Raw genomic sequence first — 25,128 nt, 5'->3', positions numbered from 1 at the left:
ATTATCTTATCTGGTCCTAAATCGTGGCACATATATAAAATACAAATGTCCAAATGTAGCATTTGAACATTTTCTCATGCAATGAGTTAAATGACATTAAGTTGACTCACTTAATTAACTTAAATGTTAATTGCTTTCCTGCCTTTTGAACAGGATAGATAGGAGAAGACTTCTAATGAAACGGGAAACTCATTTTGGCCCATCAGAAAAGCGGCTGGCACACATTCCCCTCCTCCTTTGAACCCTCCTCTGTTGTCAGGAAAGAGTAATCTCTCCACCCGGTCCACTTGTTTGGTTTAGGGTACAAACATACCAGCTCTAAGTCTGCTTTTTGTCATTGTAAAGCAGTACCAGGACCAGTTCTAAATCCTCCTGTAACATAAACTTTAAGCTGCAGCCGGAGCTTGTGCATCTATTCATTTCAACTTTCTCTCACGATCAGGATGCACACCCTTTTGCGTGGAGGGGCAGACCTCCAGTCACACCCGGACCATCAAACGCCTTTGAGGACATGCCATATTTGATTTCAAATTGAGTATACTAGATAGAAATAGAGTGACGTGAAGGAGTTTGGTTACTGATGGTCCCTATATCCTCTCTAATGGATGATGCTGTCACTAGTGAAGTATTTTTAATTCTGCAGATTATGCAACCTCGCTTAACCTAAATAAATATTGTCATCTGCGGTTGTTAAAGTCCCATCCATGTAAATATCTGTAAAGAATAACTAGGCTGCATATGTTTTGCTGTTAGTTTCCACATATCGGGCTCGATAAGGCAGCCGGCAACTCATTTCATTGGTTTCCTTACCTCCCACTGAGGGTGTGACCCTCCATTCACACTGCCCATTAAAATCTCAGCATTACTCCCTGCAGGCAATATTGGCACATCGGGGTGTTCAGTTGGTGGTCTGACCACAATAAGAGAGGGTGGAGTTGGATGATTGGGTTCTTACCGGCTCAGATATAGGGGAGTTATCGCCGTGTACAGGAAGGGGCGGGCTCGGCCGTTAATGGCAGGGCTTTAGCATCGGTGCTAATTTGAGGGTCAGCTGGTGGGAGATTCCTCCCCGTTGTGTGGTTGAATTAAGCGAGCAGCAGATGAAAGCGGAAGATGTTGAATGGTTTTCTTTGCTCCATACTTTCATCACACAGCCTTAACAAGTGTCCTTTCTGGTTATGGAGGCACTTGGGGAAGATGGTATTCCTGGTTTCCCAGGCCCCGGTAATGAACTCTCAAGGATAACATCGCCCAATTAATTGGTTCTGTGGTTTAATTGCACAAATCTCTTTGAGCAAGGTTTGGCAAAACTCCCATTCCTTTCTTTTTTTCATTTCTTCCCCCTCCACCACATTCATTCCTCTTCTTAACCTCCCATTCTCCTTTGCTTTAACCCAGTTAAGGTAAAAGAATCGCTCCAGTGAAGCAGAAACACGAGTGTTTTCATCAGATTGGAGATGCCCGTGTCTGGTTGCAGTCCTCCTTCCCTGCCTGAAAAGTGTGATGAATTTAATATCGTTCCTGCCCAAAACCCTCGCATACTCACCTCCAATTCCCACCGCAAGGTTGGAACAGCTGCTCTCAATAGCGGATTGAAAACAGAGCTCCCACGTTGTTTTAAATCAACTCCTCGGAGGACGAAACACTAAAACCGCGTGCGGCGTAAATTTGATTGCATTTGAGTGTGATGTGACATGGAATGTGATTCATTGTTTTTACTGCGAGTTTATTGAGGAATCAAATGACGGGCAGTGACACGTATGCAACATGCCTTCAGGTTTGTCGGCTTTCCGCTTGGATTTCTTTCCTTCCTCTGTGTTGATGATGAATACGGTGTGACACATCCAAATGTTTGACTGGCTGCAGCCTGTCAACACAAAACAGTAGAAGGCAGGTAACAAGGAGCTAAAATAAACGGGGTTGTGAATGCACTGAGAGGGACTAGTAAATTTGCTTCACATAGTAACACCGCCTGACTCACTATATGATGAAGTCCATGAGCTGGAAAATTGGTGTAATCATCTTGGCCTCTAACCTACGTTGCACCCCAATTTGGCTGCGGGATGAGAGGAAGACTGCATCGCAGCTTGGCCTCGGCTCTGGAGGTCGCGGCGTCTTGGGGACGAGGCCAGCTACTACTTCCTGCTTGCTGAGAACAGAGGAGCATTAATATGGCTCAATTACGTCGGGCTTTATTAAAGATAATTGGCCATAATCAGGGGTCTGTGTTCACCCCAGGGCCCGGCATCGTGGTAGGAGCTGAATAAACATGTTTGACCTGAGGTGCAATAGGCTGGGCACCGTGGAGGAGATTTTAGAGGAATGTGAAAAGCCTCATTTGAGAGCCTTCTTTTGCCTACAAAATGCTCTTGCTTCAGCTTAGCAAGTGTATTTAATAATATAATAACACAATGCTGTGTTATGATATTCTTAGATCATGCGCAATGGGTGTACTTGCAGAAACATACGGCTGAATTGTGCCTTTGATGGCCAAACATATGCAAATCTTGATACTTTGTGATGACTTCTAGGTGACTTTTTTCAGTTTTCAACACACAATTTACTAAACCTTTGAAACATCAACTAGTTTATGCTGCACTAGATATTTTGAAAGGTAACCTTAGGTCTAAGACAAGTGACAAGTTTGGCTTTTCAGAGAATCGCGGCTACTTGAAATGGGCCGTGCTGCCAACAAATGAGGCGCGCAGAGGACTTGGCATTCCTCTCAAGAATATTTTTAAAAGGGCTTATGACACAGCCGTGCTTTTTGAGCGTGTGTATGCGCCTAATTTTCTTAAGTGCTGTCAGCTCTGAGTGGAGTAAGCTTAATAATGTTGTGCATAAAATGTGTTTGCAACTGGCATCAAATAGAGCTTCAGTGTTAATATATGCAGTGCTGTTTTGTAGAACATCCTTTGCATTGTGACTCAATTTACATAAATCTCTTCTTTTTTTTTCACTCTCAAGTCGCTGAGGATTATTTCTCAATGTGCCATACTACCCAGTTTGATCAATCCGATACTGTAAACGACGTTGGAGGTGGGAATCACCAGAAGATTCATGATGCAATATTATCACAATACTTAAGTCACGATATGTTCCTTTTGCGATTTTAAACATTTTGGGATATGCTGAGTATTTTGATAAGATATATTTTGATATATTACCTTTTTTTAACTGCAAATTATGCAGTCTGTTATTTGTTTTATCTAATAAGATACAGGCTTCACTCTGTTCATCTCAGAGTTTTCACGTCCGGGTATCGATACAATATTACCATGCAAAATATCGTGATACTACGCTGTATTGATTTTTTTCCCTCATCCCTAGTAAACGTGGATGATTTGGAAAGCTGCAACCAAAACCCCACAAAAAGACAGTGCACGGCTTTGTCCAGAGGGACTTGCTCTCTCTGAGCACAGAGACCGTTGCGTAGGAGTCGTAGAAGTGACTAATGAGAAGTCAGTCAGGCTGGTGAGTCTGTCAGAGTTGGCTGACACCGAGCCGTGTGTCCTGCTCGGGTGAAATATCAGTGATAGTGGACTATTAATCTCAGGACGATGGACAGAACGTGCTCACTTTTCTGACAGCATATTAATATCTGCCGGGCCTTTAATCAGGCCACAATGTCAGAGGATTATTTTAAGACCTGGCAGAACCGCTGGGCTGCTCCTCTCTGGATGAACCAAGATGAAAGACAGACTATCCAACATCAGAGACAGAAAATGAGTTCATTACTGTAATTAGGCCTCTCTTTCTCTCCCCATCTTTCCTTCGCCATCCCCCTCTCCCCCTGTTCACCAGGCCTTGTGTCTTAAACACCCATAATGGCGATGCATTACTCCGGTAATAAAGGGCTGTTAGCACAGCAGACCGCCCACCCTACATCTGCTGCTCTCCCCTGCACACACAGCCACAAAGGCAAGGACAGAAAACAGCCTCCTTCAGGTCACACCCAAGATAGATTCTGCTGACCAAGTGGCCTGTGGCACTCTCTATTGGTTGGGGGGATGGATGTGGAGTGAGACATGGTACAACTGTGTTCATTAATCACTGTCGCAGGGAGAGTAACTAATAAGAGGCAGGAAAAGGAAACACAGACCACCATGTTCACTGGTTTATCCCGTCCTGTCCACAACGTGAAATAAAGGCCGGCTAACCCTCTGCTGACCCCGTGTTGCAGCACAAACAGGGAGAGGCTAGACAGTATGAACATAAACACGCTAGTCTCCTGTTTCTGTTTTTTTTTTACTATAAATTCACTCCCAGGGGGAAACGGATTGGAGGTGAAACAAGGACGCTATATAACACTGATGATGTATTTACTTTTCTTTTTATTGCTGAGTTTATATCTTGATGTTTGTGCTTTTTTTATTTTACGTGATGACACAAACCTGTTTTCTCCCAACAGTGATAATAAACGCTAAGCCATGATTTAGGGCTGGGCTTACATAGCCAAAATATTCTATTTCCGATAGAGATAATTTCATATCTCAATAAATATCACGATATAGCATGTTTTCTGGTAATTCAATAAATAAATAGTCTATATGAAATAACCACATGGTAAAGCCTATTTTCTGTGTGAATTAAATACGTGACAAATTAAAAGTATTTTCTCATTTGATTAGGAACTTTATTAAAATATGAACACAACAGTGTCAAGTAAAATTATAGAGAATAAAAGAATATTTCCAGCTATACACTGTTTACATGCATGCACACAAATACAGAGTAATCCGATTAAGACAATAGTTTGAATTAACTGAGTTTGATCAGATTTTCTGAGAGTTAGTATTTGTTATTATCAATTTAGACGACGTGATTGTGTATCAGGATATCTCGATATATGATTTCATCACGATACAATTCCATTGAAAGGCGATAAATTATCGAATTGAATTATCGCTCAGCCCTACTTTGATTGTTTTTTGGTTTGTCGACAGCATTACACCCGTCTATTTTGTTTTTAGCTGCTCGACTGCTGTGAGTCATTCATGCTGTTTTGTTGTCATGCGTTGAGATTACAGTATGCCAGTTTCTTTGTTCTTCTTGTTCTCAGTCATCCGTTAAAGCCTCTGTTGGAGTGTCCCCATTGATAAAGCTGTTTGCACAGGTGGCACATTTTGCTGTCACTAGCTCTAATTGTGTGAAAGGACTGTGTTCAGTCAACGTGTGACATTTGGGTGTTGGTCAGCAGACGGCCATATAGTCACCTCTGCTCCCTGTCTGGGAAAGAGACCTGAGATAGATTTTAGTTGACATAAGTAGAGCTGCAACGATTAGTCGACTAATCCATTAGTTGACCAACAGAAAAATATTTCGCAACTTTTAATAAACAATTAATCGTTATCGTTATTTTTCATGCAAAAATGGCGGAAAAAGCTTTTTTTAAGCCTCTCAAATATGGAGATTTCCTTCTTTGGTCTGTTTTATATAATAGTAAACTGAATATATTTGAGTTCTGGACTGACAAAACAAGACATTTAAAGACATCACCGTGATCTTTGAGAAACTGGGATGGATATTTTTCACTATTTTCTGACATTTTGTAGACCAAACAATTAATCTATGAAATAATCAGCAGATTAATCAATAATTTAAAATAATCGTTAGTTGCAGCATTAGACATAAGCCTCGGGCGAGGTGCTGTTTTTGTTCGGTGCCAATGTTCTTGTAATGTATTTAATATTCAACAAGTTTGTGAGACAAGTAATGTTTTAGTTATCAAAGCAAAGCATCGGCGTAAATGCTAAACTGAATAAGTCGAGGATTCAAATGCGTCATCAGCGGAGTCTTGTGATTGGGTTGCTCGCACCATGTGCACGCATCTTTCGTCAGATCTTAATAAGTCTTGAGTAGGGACAATTTTACATGGTGTCTTGGGGTGATTAGTGTTGTGAAGCAGTGGATTTGGCAGAGGTCACTTCTTTTATTTACTCTTTTGTCATGTCGAGAAACATCAGAAACATCTATCATTCTTAAAGTATTACCAAATACACTACACCACATCTACACATTTAGACTTCATATAGTGGTCATTTGGGGGGACATTGGTATACATGAGTATGATTCAGAAATTAGACCATATCCGTTATGGGTGTACCAAATTTTGTAATTCATTGCTTTATGTTGAAATAATAAAACCAAAACCAACTTCATACCCAAATCTAACACTTTAGCCTTTTCAGACAAAGATGTTGTCTGCATTGGAAATGAGGCTTTGACATAGTTCTCTACACTACAACCCAGCATATATTCCATTATTCATCATTCGCCAACTCTAACGGACAAACATGTTTCCCAGTAGTGTACGGCGCTACATTATGCATTCACATGACACAACACACTATCTTGCTGTCCTCTCTAAGCCTTGTGTTAAATACAGTGGCACTACAGTTCCCTGCCTGTGAATGAAGCTGTGTTCATAACCAGACCAGTCCGTAATGGGAGAGAGAGGATTGTGGAGAGTTTGGCAGTAGACCTAACAGAGAAGGGTATCATTATCAATCTATTTCTACACATTTGGGTCATGCATGTATTAACCTGTATTTGGCCCAGGCTGAAGCGCATACTTTATTATTCCGATGTTTCCGAGTCATCCCGAGTGTATTTGGTCTAGTCTGGTCTGTAGCTAATCTTGATGTGACCCACATTTTCATCCTGAAATAGTTTACCCTCCTAAATGAGAAATGTAAACAGTTGTCTGGGAACAGAAGATATCATGTTAGAGGCCAGTGGACGGAGCTGAAGCCAAGCTTGGGACGCCAGGCCCAACTTCATCTATCAAGTTCACAGTGAAACCTCACAATAGCTTTAAAGTTGGGTTGGTAATCTTGAGAAGCTAGCAAGAGTACGCTAGATTTTAAAAATGATCCAACTGAAAAACCCAGCCCAGTGTTGCCAATGAAAGTAGCTAGCAGCACTAGCTCCAAAAGTCCCTAAATCTAAATGAAAGGGTCGGCAACACTGACAGTCCGTCGCGTCAGGGCGACCAAAAGAAATTCGTAATCGACTAACACTCATATGATTTTGTCGACTTATCAATTAGTTGATTTAATTGTCAGATCCGTGAAACTGAGTTCCTCCACGAAGAATTACACAAAAGCACCACTTTAGATCTCGTGTTTACCAGAGATGTGCTCATAAGTTTCTTGGAAATAAGCTATTCAGCATGAAACAAGCATAAAAAACAACTAATCGACCGTAGAAATCTTAGTCGACTAAGATCAAAACGGCCGACAAGTCGACTAAGAGGGGGCAGCCCTAGTTGTGATGTTAAGAGAATTTCAACAAATATAACAAAAAACGTTTTTGAATATTACCAACCTTAGCTTTAACAGGGTTTCTCATCTTCATTGAAGCAAAAAGAACAACTAGCAATCCAGTGCCCCTGTTCTCTGTGATATGGAGGGTTTATTTGATAACTCACAGGGTTTTCACATGATTGCAGTAACGGGGGGATTGAGGCACACCAGCAGCCTCAAAGAACACGAAAAAAGCATTTAGGTCAACGTAGGAAGACTTGTAGTCTCTATTGTGACATGGTGTGGTGTGATCTTCCATGCAGAAGTCAGTGTTTGAGGAGATGAATCCAGTGTAACACCTCAGTCACTTAACCCCCACTGGACCATACAACATATCTGATAGCATGGGATGGGATTGATGAGACACTCACTTCCTCAGCATCAGTATACAGTACAGTCTTTGTTTGTTAGCGTCTTTATTACATTGTCCATGTCGAATCGTTTCCCGCAGTTGAACGAGGCTATATGACCAACTATTTAACAGCACACGGCTGATATACAGAAACATTACTCATGGATAAAAATGGAAACCATGTGAGTTTGCAACACGAGTGTATCTGACATCTGGAATCCCCAAGAGGGAACAAAGCTGCTTTTTCAAGGACAAGCTGACTTTCCTTCCCTCTGTCCTCAGACGTTCAGGTTAATGAGTAAAACTGCTGATATCAGCTTTTTTGTCTGTTTATTATTCCCCCAGTTGAACAAAACTGAACAAAGGGAAAGAGTAAACTTGCAAACGTTCTTGTAGTTATTGTAGTGGAGTGGACCACAACCTTATATTTCAGTGAATTTGTGGCTATTTTATATATATATATATTATATTATGTATATGACTTTTTATTTGTCATAGCCAATTAATTTTCCTCCTAACCAACTACATCCAATAAAAAGGCGAAGTGGCATTGGCGTTGAATATGCAAAACTATCCCTCCTGTATAATTTGCAGGCTCGATGAGGCTGCGAGCGGTTGGATCAGATATTGGTACATGTGAACATTTAGCTGAGCATCTGCCTCTTGTTGCTGTAATTTGCTTCACCGCCATCTGTTAGGCATTGGCTGGAAGCACCAACAAAGATATACATCTATCTTGTTATAAACCCATAATGGCACCAGCTCCTCTCAAATACACTAATTAGCCGTATTCGATGATATGCTTTGCATAGTTCCTGAGCTAATACAGCCCTACATACCCCTGAGTGGGAGTTTATTACAAGATAACAGGGTGCAGACAATTTAGGTCAGCAGTGTGATCATTTTTATAGCTGAACTGAATGTGCCGTGTTTCGGGGTCATTTTGAGGAAGCGTTTCCCTGCGTTTTAAATGAAAATGTCTCTGTTGCAGCGTTCTCTTCCTCTTGCCGTGTGCTAACATTTTCTTCTGTGTTTTTGTTTCTGTGCCATAGATCCAACTCTCCCAGCTGTCGTTCTGCATTGGCGGCACGCTGTGAGAAAAGACTCCACTCCGCTGTGCCTCAGCGCCCCTCAGACACTTGTCCTTGACATCCAAATGCTGTGTTGATCGCCGTGCCAGCCGCCTTCTGTGAGTTATGACGACGGCTGCTTCATTGACTCAGGAACGAGGCTCCTCCTCCTCCTCCGCCGCCGATCACCAGTGAGCAAATCACATGATGTAATGAAGAAGGGTCCTGAAAGTCTGCTCTTCGAGGAGTCTGCCAGCAGGATATGAGTATTTTGAGTCCTGTGACGGATAACAAATCAAACCTCGTGGGAACTGTGGGAGGCCCAGAAGAATACTCCAGAGCGATGCAGTCAGAGGAGCTATTCAACAGGAAACTCAAAGCTCTGAATGGTAGCATGGGACCACCAGCCCCCAGCATGCAGGGGAAACCTGACGGCAAAACAAATGGTAATCCAGCCATGCCTAAAATGGGCGTCAGGGCCAGGGTGACAGACTGGCCACCAAGGAAAGATGGATGGGACGGACGGCCTTCACCGAACTATCAGAGTGTGATACCAGTATTTCAGAACGGCCAGCAGGAGCACACTGTGGAAATACTGGAGCAAGGTGAAGCAGTCTGCCTGGAGGTGGACTACACTGACAAATACACACTGAGTGACCTCCTCAGCCACTCCCCGCTGAAGGGCCTCCATCCTATCCGCCAACGCAGTAACAGTGATGTCACCATTAGTGACATTGACTCTGAGGACATAATGGACCAGAACGCTGTCAATCCAAACACCGGGGCGTCGCTGCACCGCGAATACGGCAGCACATCCTCCATTGACCGCCAGGGCCTGAGCGCAGACGGCTTCTTTACCATGCTTAGGGGCTACCGAGTGGACACCCTGGACCACCGTAGCATACCGCCTATGGGTTTCCCAGAGTTGTTGCGCTGTGACGCCGCCCTCTCCCCCAGTCTGCAGACAGCAGCCCAGATCGCCAGGGGTGAGATAGTCCACATCCCGGGCTATGACTATGTAGACAACTCCTTCATCTACAGCCGGGAGCCGGAGAAGTCCTTCATGAGGCGCCTTAAATCTGAATCGTCTGAAACATCTCTCTTCAGGAAACTGCGGACCATAAAGAGTGAGAGTGATGCCTTGCGGCTCTCACTAGAAGACGACCGGCGACCACTCAGCTTCCAGAAATGCTTTGCTCACTATGATGTCCAGAGCGTTCTTTTCAACATCAGTGAGGCGGTGGCGAGCAGAGCTACCCTGAGCCAGAGGAAGAACACCACTACCGGGGCTTCAGCTGCCTCAGCTGGACTCGTGCCTGGAGCTGTGCTGCCCGGAGGTGGAGCTGTGGCCGGACCCGGACCCGGACCAGGGATGGATGGCGGAGCAGCAGGATGTAGCAGTGGAAATACACCCATGTTTGAGTCTCCACTGGGCAGCAGGGAGGACTTGAACCCAAAGGAGAACCTGGATGTCGATGAGGGGGACGGGAAGAGCAACAGCTTAGTGCTGACCTGTCCTCACTTTCGCAATGAGATCGGCGGCGAGGGCGAGAGGAGGATCTCCCTCTCCAGAGCCAACAGTGCCAACTACAGCGGTATGTCCGAGAGCTGCTCTTTCGAATCATCTTTAAGTTCCCACTGCACCAACGCAGGAGTCTCTGTGCTGGAGGTGCCTCGAGAAAACCAGCCTATCCACCGGGAGAAGGTCAAGCGCTACATCATTGAGCACATCGACCTTGGAGCATACTACTACCACAAGTACTTCTATGGGAGAGGTAAGGAATGATGATGATGATGATGATGATGATGATGTGTGAGTTTAAATAGATTAAATGGTGGGTTCATTATTATTGTTTTTGCATGATGAGGCTACTACGTATTCAGTATATATACATCCTTATAGTCAGTGTATTAACGTTAAATACAGTCACTCAGATGGCGGTCGGCACGCTCCCAGTTTGGAGAAGCAGACAGGAGTACCAGCACAGAAGCTAAGCAATGTAATGCTGTGTGGACGCCACATTAGTTCAGGTCCGATATACACACAATAACACAAAAAAACGAACCCATCGATGCAGCGGTAAACCAGCAACTGCTGTGTTCTGCGAGGTAAAAGTACTGTTTTTGTTAAGGGAGTCTGGTGGCTTTGAAGAGAGCATAGATAACGGCTTCAGTTCCACGTCGAAAAGGGCTGTCTGATTGCGAGCGTTCACATTATTCATAACCTTCTTGATTAGCTTACTCTGGTAACCTACATCACTGCTTTTTGCTTACGGCTGAGTGGGCGTTTCCATTTGAGAAACCCAGAAAGGACGGCAGATGGACCTGCCCTTTAAACAGTGATGATACAGGAAGATTTAAATGACTCAATGTTGAGGATTATTAAACTTTCCAGGCCAAATCCATTTCCTTGAAACAAGACTATTTGCACAATGCCGTGTGAGAGCAAGTTCCCAAATGGAACAGCCTCTGCTCATTGGGTCAGATATCTTGTATCCAGTTATTATTGTAGGACCAGATGAAATGAGGGCCAGAACAATAGCAGGCTTGTGTTTGGTGCGAGGGTGTGTGTTTCACTTCCTCGGGAGAGGAACGGTCATGTCCTCCCTGTGATATTGCCCTGAACCCCGCGGAGAAGCTGTGATTAGTCATGTGAGAAGAGAGAGGTGAGCGAGAGGGTGCGCTGCAGCTGTTCCCCGTGGGGGCCGCAGGGGTGTGAGGACCCCTCCTATGAAACTTTAGGGTCAGTAAAACTATTCCATGGCCCCGGGTCCCCTCATTAAAACACCTATGTGACTGGAAATACCATGCAGACCCCGACCCATCACCGCATTATACATATCTGTTTTTCCCCACTGTCTGTGTCCGTCGCTCTCAGCAGATTGAATTACCCATTCTTGAGCCTCTCCAGAAAACAGCTGCTTCACCTTTCACACTGAGAGATGCCTGACCTTCTTCTAAAAGATACTCTGTGTTCAAATATTCTTCAGTGTCACAGTGTGTAAACTCAATCGTCTCCAGTTAACGAGACCATTACGGAGCTGCTCTACTTACAGTGTGTTTGAATGTACCGTTGAGCTCCCTCTGATAATCATTTACAGCGACTCACGTAGTGTTCACGCACAGTGAACGCATCCCTGATGTAGTTGCGGTATGATTTTAGCCTATTTCTATGGCGGGCCAATGTATAATTGAAATGCTCCGTGTTGTTGCTGTCAGTTTCATTTTGATTATAGCTTTTACAGAAGACGCCTTTTCACAGTGTGTGCCTATGTGGTGGTAGCCCTTGCCCTTTTTTCATGAGGTGTTTTATCGGAGAGACAAGTCTGTCATCACCTCTGCTTCACCATAAACACACACGCACTCACACTATCGCACAAACATGGCCGTGTGTCACCTCTTTAGGGCAAGCTTTTATCAACCTGGGCTGAACATTGATCCTATTGATTGTCTAAAGCCCTCCTTCCCTTAGCAACAGGAGTGTTTCTCCCCAGGCTGCACTAATGGACAACGTTTCATCCACACCCACAGGCCAAGACTTGTCACACACAGGTCATGGCTACATATATAGACCATTTTACAGCCAACGTCATCAAAAACATCTGCGCGCATGTTGGCAACGGAAGTAGCGTTTTGCCCCAGACATCAAGACGAGTTAGCAAGCTTATAAAATGTCTGGTTGTTGTGTGTTCACTTGTCAGAATCGAGATTCCAACAGCGGACTCAAGTTCTACTGAATTCCAACAGGATCGCCGCCGTTTTTAGAGCAACAGGTGTTTTGGTTTAAGGAGTGACCGTGTTAATTGGTGACATTCAGACGATTGGTTGGTCGCAGTAACTTTGGTTAATGCCCTTATATATAGCTTGACAAGCTATTGCACTCCGCCGTACTTCCGTTACCAAACTGCGTGTGCACACTTACGTACGTCATCATTGTTTGCAAACTGTAAAAGGGTCTGTATGTGGGTAGACGTTGAGATAAACAATAGAGGGTGAACCAGGGGTTATCAGCCTTTTTGGATGTGGATGGATGATTGTTTTTTCTCGGATCACGCCCCGTCGTTGAGAGACACTGATGTGAACTCTGCCATATATGGAAATACGTGACCTGAAATAAAGTTTTAGAGCTACAAATGTAAGAAGCAAGGACATAAAGATTAAAGATTTTGAAGGCAGTGTGGAGTGACAGGAAGACGGAGAAGAGGCATTATTTGACATCACAATCAAAGTCACACATTCTGCAACCCGTGGCAAATTGTCAGCGCCATGTGATGAGTAACAGTGACATGTTACTGAAATGTGTTGACAAAGAGCTTTCCTATACAGTCGACACCATCTCCCTCGCTGTGCCGTCAGTACTTTGATGCCTGTTGGCTCGTATACAGAGGCCACTAGGCCTCCTGCCATCATTTGACCTTATGCCTCACAGAGCATTTCCCCTCACTCCCCTGTCCCTGACAAGCCATGCATTCCTCAGGCGGTTAACCCCGCGTTGCCTCCATACAGTCAATTTATTATTCATGCTGATATGTGCTTTGCCCCGACGTTAATGCCACAGTGACGAGAATCAGCGTATTTACGTTGCGTGCTCTACATGGCATGTATGCAATGTCAAAACCTCTGCAGAAATCTCTTAGCGAGTGTCAGTGCTTTGAGTCCCTGCTGAGGTTTTTCTTTTGTTGTCTGCTGAATCCTGGTCTTTCTCTCCGGCTTTAGTCTGGATTAGGGGGTGTTTGCTCAAGGCACTGCTTTTTGTGTGTGCAAAGCTCTGTTCTTGTCCATGTACTCATAACACACACACATACTTCGACCTTTATTGGACTGACACTTAAGATATGTTTTGCAATGATACTATATCTTTACAATATTCTCAATAAGTACACTGTATTCTGAGTGTCTTATTGAGGCAGTTACTTTCTACGTCAACACAGAACTTAGTACTGGTTCTTACAATGCTTAAATCTAGTAAGACTAAAAGTCTAAATCCCTGCTAGTCACCCCCTGTAGTGTTCATTACTTTTTTCATTAAACCCCACAATACAAAACTGATGGAAAGAATGACCAAAACATTGGCAACATTGCTATTCTTGAAGCCCTGCCAGAAATGAGGCTAAAATGTTCAGTTTGCAAGCATAATTTCCATTAGATTATTATACATTTACTGCACAAATTAACATCTCGACCTGAGGGTGACAAAAGAGGAAAGCTCACTGAGTGTCCACAATTTAACAATTGGAATTTAACGAGAATCTGCCCGTTATAGTTTGTCATTTTTGTGTACACTGCAGAGGTGAGGGGGTTACAAAAACAAAAACATCAGGAGACATTGTCTGAGCGCCATGAATATCCCCAGGAAGTTTCCTGAAAATCTGGCCATCAATGTTTGAGAAACAAAGTGTTAGACAAAGGAAACATTTTGTCCCTGTATGACAAAATTAAGAGTCATCCTTCAGGGATAATTAATATTCATACCAAACTTGATGGTGTGTAACTAACTTAATTTCGGTTGTCATATACATAAAGGTACATACATGAAATTTGACCTCTGTATTCAACCCATCCGAAGCATTTAGAAACAGTGGGCTGCTGTTAAGCGCTATTCTTGATTGAATTGTCCAAAAATGTCAAAAACTGTTCCTCTAAAGGACATAAATACTCTGAGCCTGACCGGAGGGGACATCCTGGTGGCCTAGTGGTTTAAGGCACATACCATGTAACCACTGGGTTTAAATGTAGCCAGGAAACTTTGCCTTGTCCGTCTCTCACCACATATTCTTCCTCCCTGCTCGGTCAATTATCGAATGAAAGCAATATGCCATGAAAACAAAAGCATTGAGTGATGTGTCCCTTAACTTTAGCATAGTTTGTCAAGCCTGCTCTTTGCTGCGGTGGCAGACTCTCTATCTGTAGTGGGGTGAGTCATAGTCCAGATACAAAAAGCCCCCAAAAATCCCTTTTGTTCCCTGGTAGGTCTGCGTGTCAGCATTATACAGGTGTGCGTGTTGTGGGATCATAATTGCAACACTTTGAAATTAATAATCTAAAGCATTATTATTATTTTTTAATCAGAGTCCCTAATTCATATTTAATACTGAATCATGCTGAACAAAAGCGTGCCTATATAAAAACACTTTGCTCTACATGTGTTCATATTGTGAGCAGCACGACGCTGTGTGGAGTATCTGGGTCAGAGTGGGTCAAACTGTCCAGCGCTCTATTTTTATTTGTTTGTTTGCTTTTTAAATCCCAACGCTGCGACCACTACTCGCCAGGCTCTAATCCAAAATGAATCAATTTCAAATCTCCGCTGAACCCCCGCTGCTTTCTGTAATCAGTGTCACCGCTCGCCCACAACCAATCCACACAGAGATTTTTACACAAATAAATAAATATATGGGCTCAATAATGTAAATTGATATTCCTTGAAAGCAAAAGTGGTGATTTGATAAAGACGTGAACAACGTTATAGATTATTCTTCTGAAAAGTCTGTCTCAGAATCAGAAATACTTTATTGATCCCCGGTGGGAAATTGGGATGTTACAGTTGCTCTAATATAAAAAGCATAAAGAAATATAAGAAAAATTGAAATAAAGGAATATGTAACATGTAAATTATGTACATAACGACACAATATATAACACAATATATGTTGAGAAATATAAATAGATAATAAAGAAGAGAAGTGAAGAAATATGTGCATCAAACACAATATACTGTATAACCACAGTGTAAACAAGTAAATACAATGCACAGTCATTTTCTCAATTTGCAAGACTTCTTGGAACTAGAGGTTTTTCAATTCAGTGAAGCTGATGTCAACTCAGAGCACTTAAAGGGACAGTGTGTAGGATTTGACGGCATCTAGTGGTGTGGTTACAGATTGCAACCAACTGAGTACCCCTTCCGCTCACTCCTCCCTTTCCAAGACTGCGGTAACGTGAGCCGGCGAGTGAAAAACCGTGTTAATCCATACCATAATAACACGACTTTAGGAGCAACGGAAGTCAAACGGCGGCTGGCAGTACCACGGTTTTGCACTCTGCGTCTCACGTTACCACAGTTTCACAAGCGTGTTGAAGACTACGGTGACCTTTAGGTAACGTAAAAACATGAAAGGCTCTCGCTAGAGCCAGTGTTTGGTTTGTCCATTCTGGGCTACTGTAGAAACATGGAGGAGCAACATTGTGGACTCTGTGAAGAGGAATCGCTCCCTATGGAAATATGAAGGGCTCATTCTAAGCTAACAAAAACACAATGATTATTAGTTCCAGGTGATTATACACTAATGAAAACATAGTTATGAATATTATATTCCATTTCTGCTAATAGATCCCCTGAAATGTTGCACGCTGTTCCTTTAATGTGTGTTTTAATTCCTCCAGAGCATCAAAACTACTTTGGGGTCGATGACAATCTGGGGCCTGTGGCGGTCAGCGTCCGCAGGGAGAGGCTGGACGATGGGAAGGAGAAAGATGGAATGCAGTCCAACTACCGAGTCACCTTCAGGACCAGTCAGGTAACTATAATACACACAATGTGCACTTTTTCTGCACCACTTGTTGTCTTAAATCAGCGTAGAACTATGAGGGGTGCTCTATTAAAGAACCGACTACAAGCCAGGACATGCTTTTAAAGCATATTTCTCAGATATTGAATTCTCAGCTCAGGACTCATTGAAGCAGTGCAGGAGTGCAGGAACGCTTCAGTACCCCTGAAAACTGAGGAGGTTTCTCGCAGCTCTCCGTTCCTAAATCTGCTCCCAGTGAGTCGGTGCCAGTTGTGACTCAGTTGGCCAGTCATGCAAACACTGATGCAGTCTATCGGAGTCAGCGTGATCACCCTCGCTCTCTCGCTCACACCCGTGCACGCGCATCTACACACAACATGATTCATCCACAGACTGAGATGCACAGTCCCTGGTGGTACAGAAACCTCTCCTTGATTGATGCTGGGTGGTCTCATCCTCTGAATAATTCAGGTGCAACAGATGTGTCAGGCAGGGAAATGTCACTGATATCCAGAGCCATTCTTTGTGTAAAGCACCACTCCCACGATAAAACAATGTATCTGGGTCACTGTAGCCCTGCAAGTAGCACGCAGACAATGTTCTAACTCTCCAACCACTGGAGCGTCTATTTGCCTGTGCTCCTATCATTTAGCCCCGCTGCTCTCTGCCTCCCTGTCCCACTCCTACTCGCTCTTCCTCTCTAAGTCTCTTAAGTAATCTGCTTTTTAGAAAGCCTCTCTCTCTCTCTCTCTCTCTCTCTCTCGGACAGCCGCTGACTGCTGACAGTCGTGTCCGCAGGCTGTGCGGGTGGAAATGGGATTTATGGGCGTAAATGTGTCTGTGATGTTCCAAACAACAACACAAGGTTACAGAGTGGGTGTTTTGAAGCCGTTTGGGTCACGATTTACTGGCACATTAATGATCTTGCGAGTAAAATACCACTTAACATCTAGTGCTCAGTTAGCTTATCTTAATTATTTAGAATGAGAGTTCCTAATGCCTTCCAATGGAGCCGTAATGGAGCTCTTGCCCTAAATAATATGGCATAACATAAAAGATATTACGACTGGCTCACACAGCAGCGAGCTTATAAGCCTGGTTTTCCTTTCCAACATTTTGAAATAAAATATAATGGCTCAGTGAGATCTAAATGAATGAAATCACATATTGATTGTGCACACAGACCTAACCTCAACACATTGTACGAAGGGACATCAAGGCCTCATAAGACTCTTGCAGCTTAACTGGATAAAGCTTCATCATCTGTCTTTTCTGCCAGCTGACCACACTGCGTGGAGCCATCCTGGAGGACGCCATTCCATCCACTGCGAGACACGGGACGGCCCGCGGCCTGCCTCTGAAAGAAGTGCTGGAATACGTCATCCCTGAGATTAATATCCAGTGTCTGAGGCTGGCCCTCAACTCCCCCAAGGTCCCGGAGCAGCTACTCAAGCTGGACGAGCAGGGGGTGAGTACGAATATCGAGGTGTCCTCAGTGTTTTGAGCGCCACCACAGACTTATGATGATGATGATAAAGCAGCACTGGAGCAGTCTCTGGTTAGGTTCCTTGATCAGGGGCATTTGTTTCTAGGGAAATACGTCTATTTGCTCTTTGTACAAAAGCTGCAGTGTAAAAATTACAAATTGTGGTTTTATGGGGTGTTACTTACTATTACTTGTCAAGTGGCAGTGGCTTTAGCCACGTTTCCACCAAGCAGTCCAGTTCAGTCCAGTTCCTTACATATTAGAACCGTTATTTTTGCATTTCCATTTGCAAAAGTTGTGGATGGTACCAACAGAACTCCGGTCTTGGTACCACCTCAGTCGAGGTTCCAAGCGAGCTGAGACCACCGATTGGTCAGAGAGAATCGGCACTAGCGCGAAAAAACATTTTGTTTACTAATTGATTAGTTGATTTATTTGACAGATCTGTAAAACTGAGTTTCTCCACAAAGAATCACACTAAAGCACCACTTTAAATCTTGTCTTAACCAGAGATGTGCTCATTAGTTTCTTGGAAATAAATCATTCAGCATGGAAAAATCATAAAAAATAACGAATCGACTAAAGATTTCTTAGTCAGCTAATTGACTAAGAGGGGGCAGCCCTACTCCTGATGGAGCCAGGCTAGCTGTTTGCCCTTATTTCCAGTCTTTATGCCAAGCTAAGCTAACCAGCTTCTGGCTGTAGCTTCATATTTAACGGGCGGATATGATAGTGGTATCGATCTTCTCCTTTAACTCTTGGCAAATAAACACATTTCCCAAAGTGTTGAAAGGAAGGTAAAGCCATTCACTCTCATCCACACATATTTTCCAGTTGTTTAATTTTGAAGCCATCACTGCCACATATCAACATTATATGAATAACATCTTGGAACTAGAGAATGATGGACTGTATTGAGATATAGATCTTATATTTAAGGTATATCTGTCTCTGTTTCTGACATTTGCGTCAGCTATAGAAGGAATCGGGAGGGATTAACTTCAAACAGCAGGAACCTTTTGTCCTATATGTGGGCTGCTTATTATAGATGAACACCGGCTCCCGCGTGGAGGCTTAAGACAGCCAATATCACACTTAATTAGAATCAATATGAATCTCACCACACTCTCTGTAGCCGGCATCGACTACTTTGACACCCATTTTCTGCTGATAGGACACTCAAGCTAGGATAACTCACTTTTGACGACTTACTTCATCTGAGAGCAGGTGATTTGGTATTCTGCCCGCACGGCGGAGGATGTCATCTTGCATTATCTCTGTTTGAATAAAATAGCTATTAGCGATATGGGCTCTCTATAGTCACAGGTGTCAGAGATGGATTCATTGTGTGATCTTAGGGCCTTTAATTTCTCATGTAATGAAACTGCAAGATGGAAAGGAGTGAGGGGGGGGGGATTAGCTAGTGCTGTACAGCTCGTCTTACTATCAGAGAATTGGCTGCTTATTAGTGTAATTACATTTATTAGCATGAGCCCATCCTTCCAATTGACAGGGGAAAGGCTCTTATAATAGAAAGTGTCAGCCATGTCCCTCTCGTATATTAAGATTTTGTTACCCACATGTAAACAGGAGCAGTGTAGTGTCCTCTCCAAAGCAAGTTAAACGCACTTGAGATGATGACAGACTTTGTGTGTCCAATTATGGCAAAGTAACTTCTCTAGGAGGTGCTTCCTGCCAGATCTCAAGGAGCTGATACGGGGGTTTGTTCACCTGCTGTACACCTCCCCATGCCTTTGGTATGAGAGACTGTCTGCAGATACAGACTTGATATAAACTGACACATGAAAAAAGCAATAAAGTAATATAAGAAAGTACTTTCAGAGGAGGAGAGAGGCTAAGTGGGGCTCGTAGCGCTTCGAACTGGCACTCCTCCTCACAGACCTCAAACCAAACGCCCAGCGGAGGCCAGCTTTATATTTGGACATCAGTATTTTTGTGCACTCCTGTTTTAATCATTAATGTTATGCTTGCCGTGCAAATGTTTAATACCTCCAAGCACCCCGTAATCTTTTTTTTAACCAAGCTGGACTTTCACCGCCCCTCTAATGTGTTTATGTGAGGAAGCTAATATTGGACAGGAACAGTGGAGTGGTCTGCCAGGCCTGTTTTTGTTTATTTGAGTGCATAATCTTCCTCTACCGCATGTAGAAAGCTTTCTGCACACTGCTGAGGAGATGTTCGTCCTCTGTTTTTTGTGTCGGGAGTGTGTGAAAAGGCTCCTTTTTCTTGCTGTGAACAGAAAGCACGTCGTCAGCCTCAGACAGCTTTCTCACAATAACCTCATGATCAGTTCCGCAGAGAGAGAAAATCCCTGAAAGCAGCGCTGTAATGGCCCTGGATGTAAGAAGAGAACAGAGCATATGTGAATGTATTTTAGATCACATTGTAGATCACAATGAGCTGAGCTGTGTGTGCGGATGGACTGGGAAAAGCATTAAGCTGTTAATCAGATTTTTGTGATTTTAGCTGATAGAAATCACAAATGATAATTTTTTTTCTTAGAAAGCCGTTGATGTAAATGTGTATCTGTTGTTTCCATCTAAAGACTAAAATCTGGGAGTTCTTGTTTAATAGAAACGGTTTATCAGCTGCATCGCTTTTAGAATTAAAAATGCAATTTTAAGCTTTAATTTATAATTCCCGATAATAAAAGCAAGCAGGGATATGAACAAAGATAAAGGCTCTGCCTGCAGGTGTCTGCGTGTAACTTCACATAATAGTGTTTGGTGATAGTAAAGACAACATCGCAGAGGTCAGAGAGAGGTTACTAATCTTTCCTTCTCAATTATGCTGAACAAATTACCTTCTTCCTAAAACCATTCTCACTGCAGAGCTCTGTATCATAACGTGAACAAAGAATAAATGCTTGACACCGCCCATTTCCCAACACTGCTTATCAAGTTTACTTACACTATTACAGTTATAGTCAATATTTTTATTGTGGTTCTCCAATTATAACAAACATTACATATTCATAAAATGGTCTTGGCAGCAAAAACAGTATACCATCAAATGATTATGCAAGTAAATAAAAACATAGGATTTAAAACAGAGGTGCTATACAGATGTTACAGTAATTACAATATTCAGACATTTTTAAAGGTCACTTGGCCTATTCACTATTACACGTTTTTACCTTTATTGGATTACAGTGATCTGCACCTAACCAGTGCCTAAAGAAGTTGGATACTATTGTGCTTTACGTTTTACAGTAGTACTCGCTGTGGAAATCCCGTACACCACTGTGCCCTGTATGCTGCTGCTAAATGGCCGTTTCTGTATGTCCGCAGACTTTACCATTGGTTGACTCTTATATATATATATATATATATAAGTCCCTCCTTGGATTGGTTCCTTCTTATCTGTGTACATACATGTGTAAAAACCAAAATCAATATGGCCTGCGCTCTCGTAATATTCTACAGATGTTGGTCCCCAAGGTTTGAACAGAACTGGAAAAAGCTTTTAAATACACTGTATTGATGTACAGAAGGACCTGATATTGTCAGAGCTGATTGGGGAATTTAAGTCAATTTTAAATAGGAGTGGGGGAAAAAATCAATACAGCTTAGTATTGTGTGGCAATATTGTATCGATACACGGACGTCAATTACGATCTTTTATAATATAAACTATTAATCTCTTAACAATCCGCCGCTATTCAGTCTTAAAGCTAGAGTTAAGATACTGGTATCATATGGAACTATAAAACCTGAGAAATTGATTGGTACCAACCATGTCATGTTAACTTGTTGGGAAGAACGCTAAATAACACTCCAAATATTCGCTAAATTTTGACGAGGAAAAACCGGCATTTTCAAAGGGGTCCCTTGACCTCTGACCTCAAGATGTGTGAATAAGAACTCCGAGATTAACAATATGAAAACTTTATCTTATTAGATAAAACAGATGTTGACAACTGCATAATTTGCAGTTGAAAAAAGGTAATGAATCGCAATATATCGCAATATAATATATACTCAGCATATCACAAAATGTTTAAAATCGCAATAACATCGTATCGTGACTTAACTATTGTGATAATGTCGTATCGTGGAGCCTCTGGTGATTCCCACCCCTAATTTTAAATGATCGAGAAAATAGCACGTTATTGCTTTTAAATTTTCCCTGAAATCATTTTAAAATTGTCCTGTTTTATTCATTATGACTGTTTTTTTTGTATTGTACATTAACTAGATATTGTGCTCACTCATTTGTAGTTTATGACAGTTGTATTTGCCTGCTTGTATTGTTTGTCTTTATTGTTGTAACAATGTTTATGCTATTCAGGTCACATATATACTAGTCAACAGGACCATAAACCAGTCCTGATGCCCACAGTGACAGCTCAACTCTGAAGTATAATTCAGGCTTAAGTGAGATTTGTTCCACAACTTAAATAGAGTAATCTACCACTTACTGAGGCTGTTATTGCAGTGCCAAAAAAATCACCTCTCCCTTATGTAAATCAATCCCCTTCATGACTTTGAAACTTGAGGATTAACTTGGTGAAGATATGTAGTGCCCAGAATTTGTCCCCCTCATTTTCCTCCACATCTATATCCCCCTTTTTACATCTTGTTGCTGCAACACTTGCGCCCCAAAAACAGTACAAATTGCAACAGCGATGTTTGTGTAATGATGCATGCTGATTGTAGCCAGGTTTTTGGGAGCCATGATTTGGATTTTTTGTTTTTGCTGCAGTGCAGACAGATGTCACGGTGATGTTGTGTGTTGTGTTAGGGCACCGCTGAATCCCTCAGGTGCGTCTCAGAGCTCTCCGAGGGGAACGTTGTCCTCCTTTCTCTCTCCACTCATTAAGCATCTTTCTATCTTTGCATTTTATATGTTGTTTTGTTAAAGAGAAGGAGAGGAGGCCCTCCAGCCCTGGACAGATAGAGGGAGAGGGGGAAAAAGATATATAAAGACAGAATATTACTGCTGTCTAGCAGCTTATGCTCAGATTTTTAGCAAGTGGAATATTTTAGCTAATCACAGAGGCGTTAAATGGGATAAAGCTTTTTTTTTATGGCTGCTCTACCTTATCAGAAGCTGATGCCACCAAAAACACATCAAAGGTGGTTACACAATGAGCTTTACCTGGGAGCATTACTCATCTCTATATGTGTCCTGATGTGTTTGCACTTTTCAGGAAGAGACACATTTTGCACCAAAGGGCAATGCGATTGTCCTTGCCGTCGGCCGGTCTGTTAAGAGGAGCAGGAGGTTAAGTGAGCCCGTATAATGCAGGATGAAAAATAGAAGACCACATCATTGCACATCAGGCCATTTCCACTGGGCTTGATAGCGTAATAGCTTTCCATCCACCGCAGGAGCTTTAGTGCAGAGCAGATAGAGGAAGTCATCATGACAGCAGTGTCAGGAGCACACCGGGAACGGATAACCTGTGACGGAGGGAAAAGACAATTCCAATTTGTTGGCTCTCGCATTCAGAGAAACCTTTTCGTTTTGCCGTATTGACACATTCACCCTGGGTCAAGATCACGCCGTCCTCAGCTGTGAATTGTTGGGTAACAGGTGCCAAACGCAGGGGGCTATTTTTCATTTATTCCTTCCCCTTTGACTCTCTTTCTTGGCCAGCGTCAGGGAGCTGTAAGCCATGAAAGATTCATGTTGGTGGTGGAGAGGGCTCTCACTCGCACCGTGCAAGGAGGATGTTTTATGTCTTCCTGCCTCTTCGCGAGACAAGTTCATATCAGATCTGTCATTTCTGGATAATAATAATGCTCTCAGTGAATACCTGTGAGATTTTTAGGTTTATAAATATTCCTCTTTGTGATTTATCTTTGTCGAGGCGCTCTTTGTTGGCTAAATCAAGAAGAGGGGTGTTGGAGAGATCAGTGTTGTCATTCAATGCTTCTTATGTTTACCAAACATAAGTGTTGCTTAAGGAAGTCTTTCTTTAGAAAAAGATTAAAAAGCTATTGCTGGCAGCTTACAGAGTTTTCTGCCATAAACCAAAGCTATCCCGCTATATGTGTGTAATTCATTCCCTCGTTGCTCCACAGCTGCTCTTAAGTAGCAGCTATTAGCCCGGCTTGATTTATGCTCCGCTCAGAGCTCCTGAGAGTTCACAGCCCAGCTTCACAAAAGGGGATTCCAGCTCTCTCCTGGAAGGGTTATGAAGGCCTTCGCATTAGCTGTGACATGATGGAAAGTGGGCACTCGCATGCTCTGAGTGCATAATGTACAGCATGTATATGAGTGTGGTGTGAGTGATACACATCAGCGGCAGGAAATGATACTTGAGTGTCTGTGTGTGTGTGTGTGCTCCTCGTTCCCAGCTGAGCTTCCAGCATAAGGTGGGAGTGCTGTACTGCAAGGCGGGCCAGAGCACAGAGGAAGAGATGTACAACAACGAGAGTGCCGGACCGGCGCTGGAGGAGTTCTTGGATCTGCTCGGTCAGAGGGTGCGCCTCAAAGGCTTCACCAAGTACAGAGCTCAGCTGGATAACAAGAGTAAGATAAAAGACGCACCAAACTAAACATTCACAAAGTGAAATCCCACACACTTCTAACCCTGCTGAGTGCAGATGTTCTGTTTCATGTTGCTCTTCTGTAGGGCTGCAATGTTATTCTTAAGTCTATATATCTTTAATCACGATTTTGGTAACAGTTTATAATAACCATCATTAATGAATGGTTAATTAAACTTTAGTTAATAGTTATTTTACTGTTTAAACAAACAATGAAATTATAATTAATAATGTTTACTAAGTATTAGCAATGCTATAAATTATGTTATTTTATCATTAGTTTGTGTAATAATTAGTTTATAAATTATATATTGTGTCACAACTGATAAGAGATGATAACAACTACATTCTGATTACATTAGTAAACTATTTATTAACAGTTTATTGTTGCACACATTATAACATTTTATATACTATATGAAGTATTTGTTAATAGTTACCAAATGATTTGTAAACATTACATAGATACCAGACCAGAAACCAATTATTAGTCATAGACAAAGTATTAACTATCTATTTAAATAACGCTTATAGAGGGTTTAGAAACCAATTATTAACCACTAGCAAAGTGTTAAAAATATCCATCTGTGTAATGTTTATATATGTTTTATAAACGATTTCATAAAGGTTTTAAATCATTTTTAATCATTAACAAATACTTAATAAAATATATAAAATAGCATCACTAATAATTCGTGTACATAATTAATTATAATTTCATTGTTTGTTAACCGTCTATTAAGTAAGAAATAATGGACAGCGTGCCAGTAATTGTTCACGTCGGGGTCTTACATCGCCACTAAGGGGTTTATTTCACAGCTATGACCCGCTAGCTGTACATTATCCCACTTATTACACAGCTACGTACTTAAGAAATCAATAATTTG

At 42.3% G+C, this 25,128-nt stretch overlaps 1 protein-coding gene across 6 annotated transcripts in view; it reads left to right on the top strand.

Annotated features, from left to right (window-relative positions):
* The window catches only part of LOC141774198 (signal-induced proliferation-associated 1-like protein 2), a 100,374-nt gene that overhangs the window by 26,602 nt on the left and 48,644 nt on the right, over nucleotides 1–25,128 (top strand). For all 6 annotated transcript variants that reach the window (XM_074646620.1, XM_074646617.1, XM_074646618.1 and 3 more), the window contains exons 2-5: nucleotides 8,712–10,504; nucleotides 16,113–16,246; nucleotides 17,517–17,705; nucleotides 24,050–24,224. In XM_074646620.1, coding sequence (XP_074502721.1) covers nucleotides 8,992–10,504; nucleotides 16,113–16,246; nucleotides 17,517–17,705; nucleotides 24,050–24,224 — 2,011 coding nt within the window. In that variant the 5' untranslated portion in view covers nucleotides 8,712–8,991. The remainder of the gene's footprint in view (nucleotides 1–8,711; nucleotides 10,505–16,112; nucleotides 16,247–17,516; nucleotides 17,706–24,049; nucleotides 24,225–25,128) is intronic.

Source organism: Sebastes fasciatus, chromosome 9 (assembly GCF_043250625.1).
Source record: "Sebastes fasciatus isolate fSebFas1 chromosome 9, fSebFas1.pri, whole genome shotgun sequence".
NCBI classification, from domain to species: domain Eukaryota; kingdom Metazoa; phylum Chordata; class Actinopteri; order Perciformes; family Sebastidae; genus Sebastes; species Sebastes fasciatus.
This window is presented reverse-complemented; position numbering and strand designations above follow the sequence as displayed.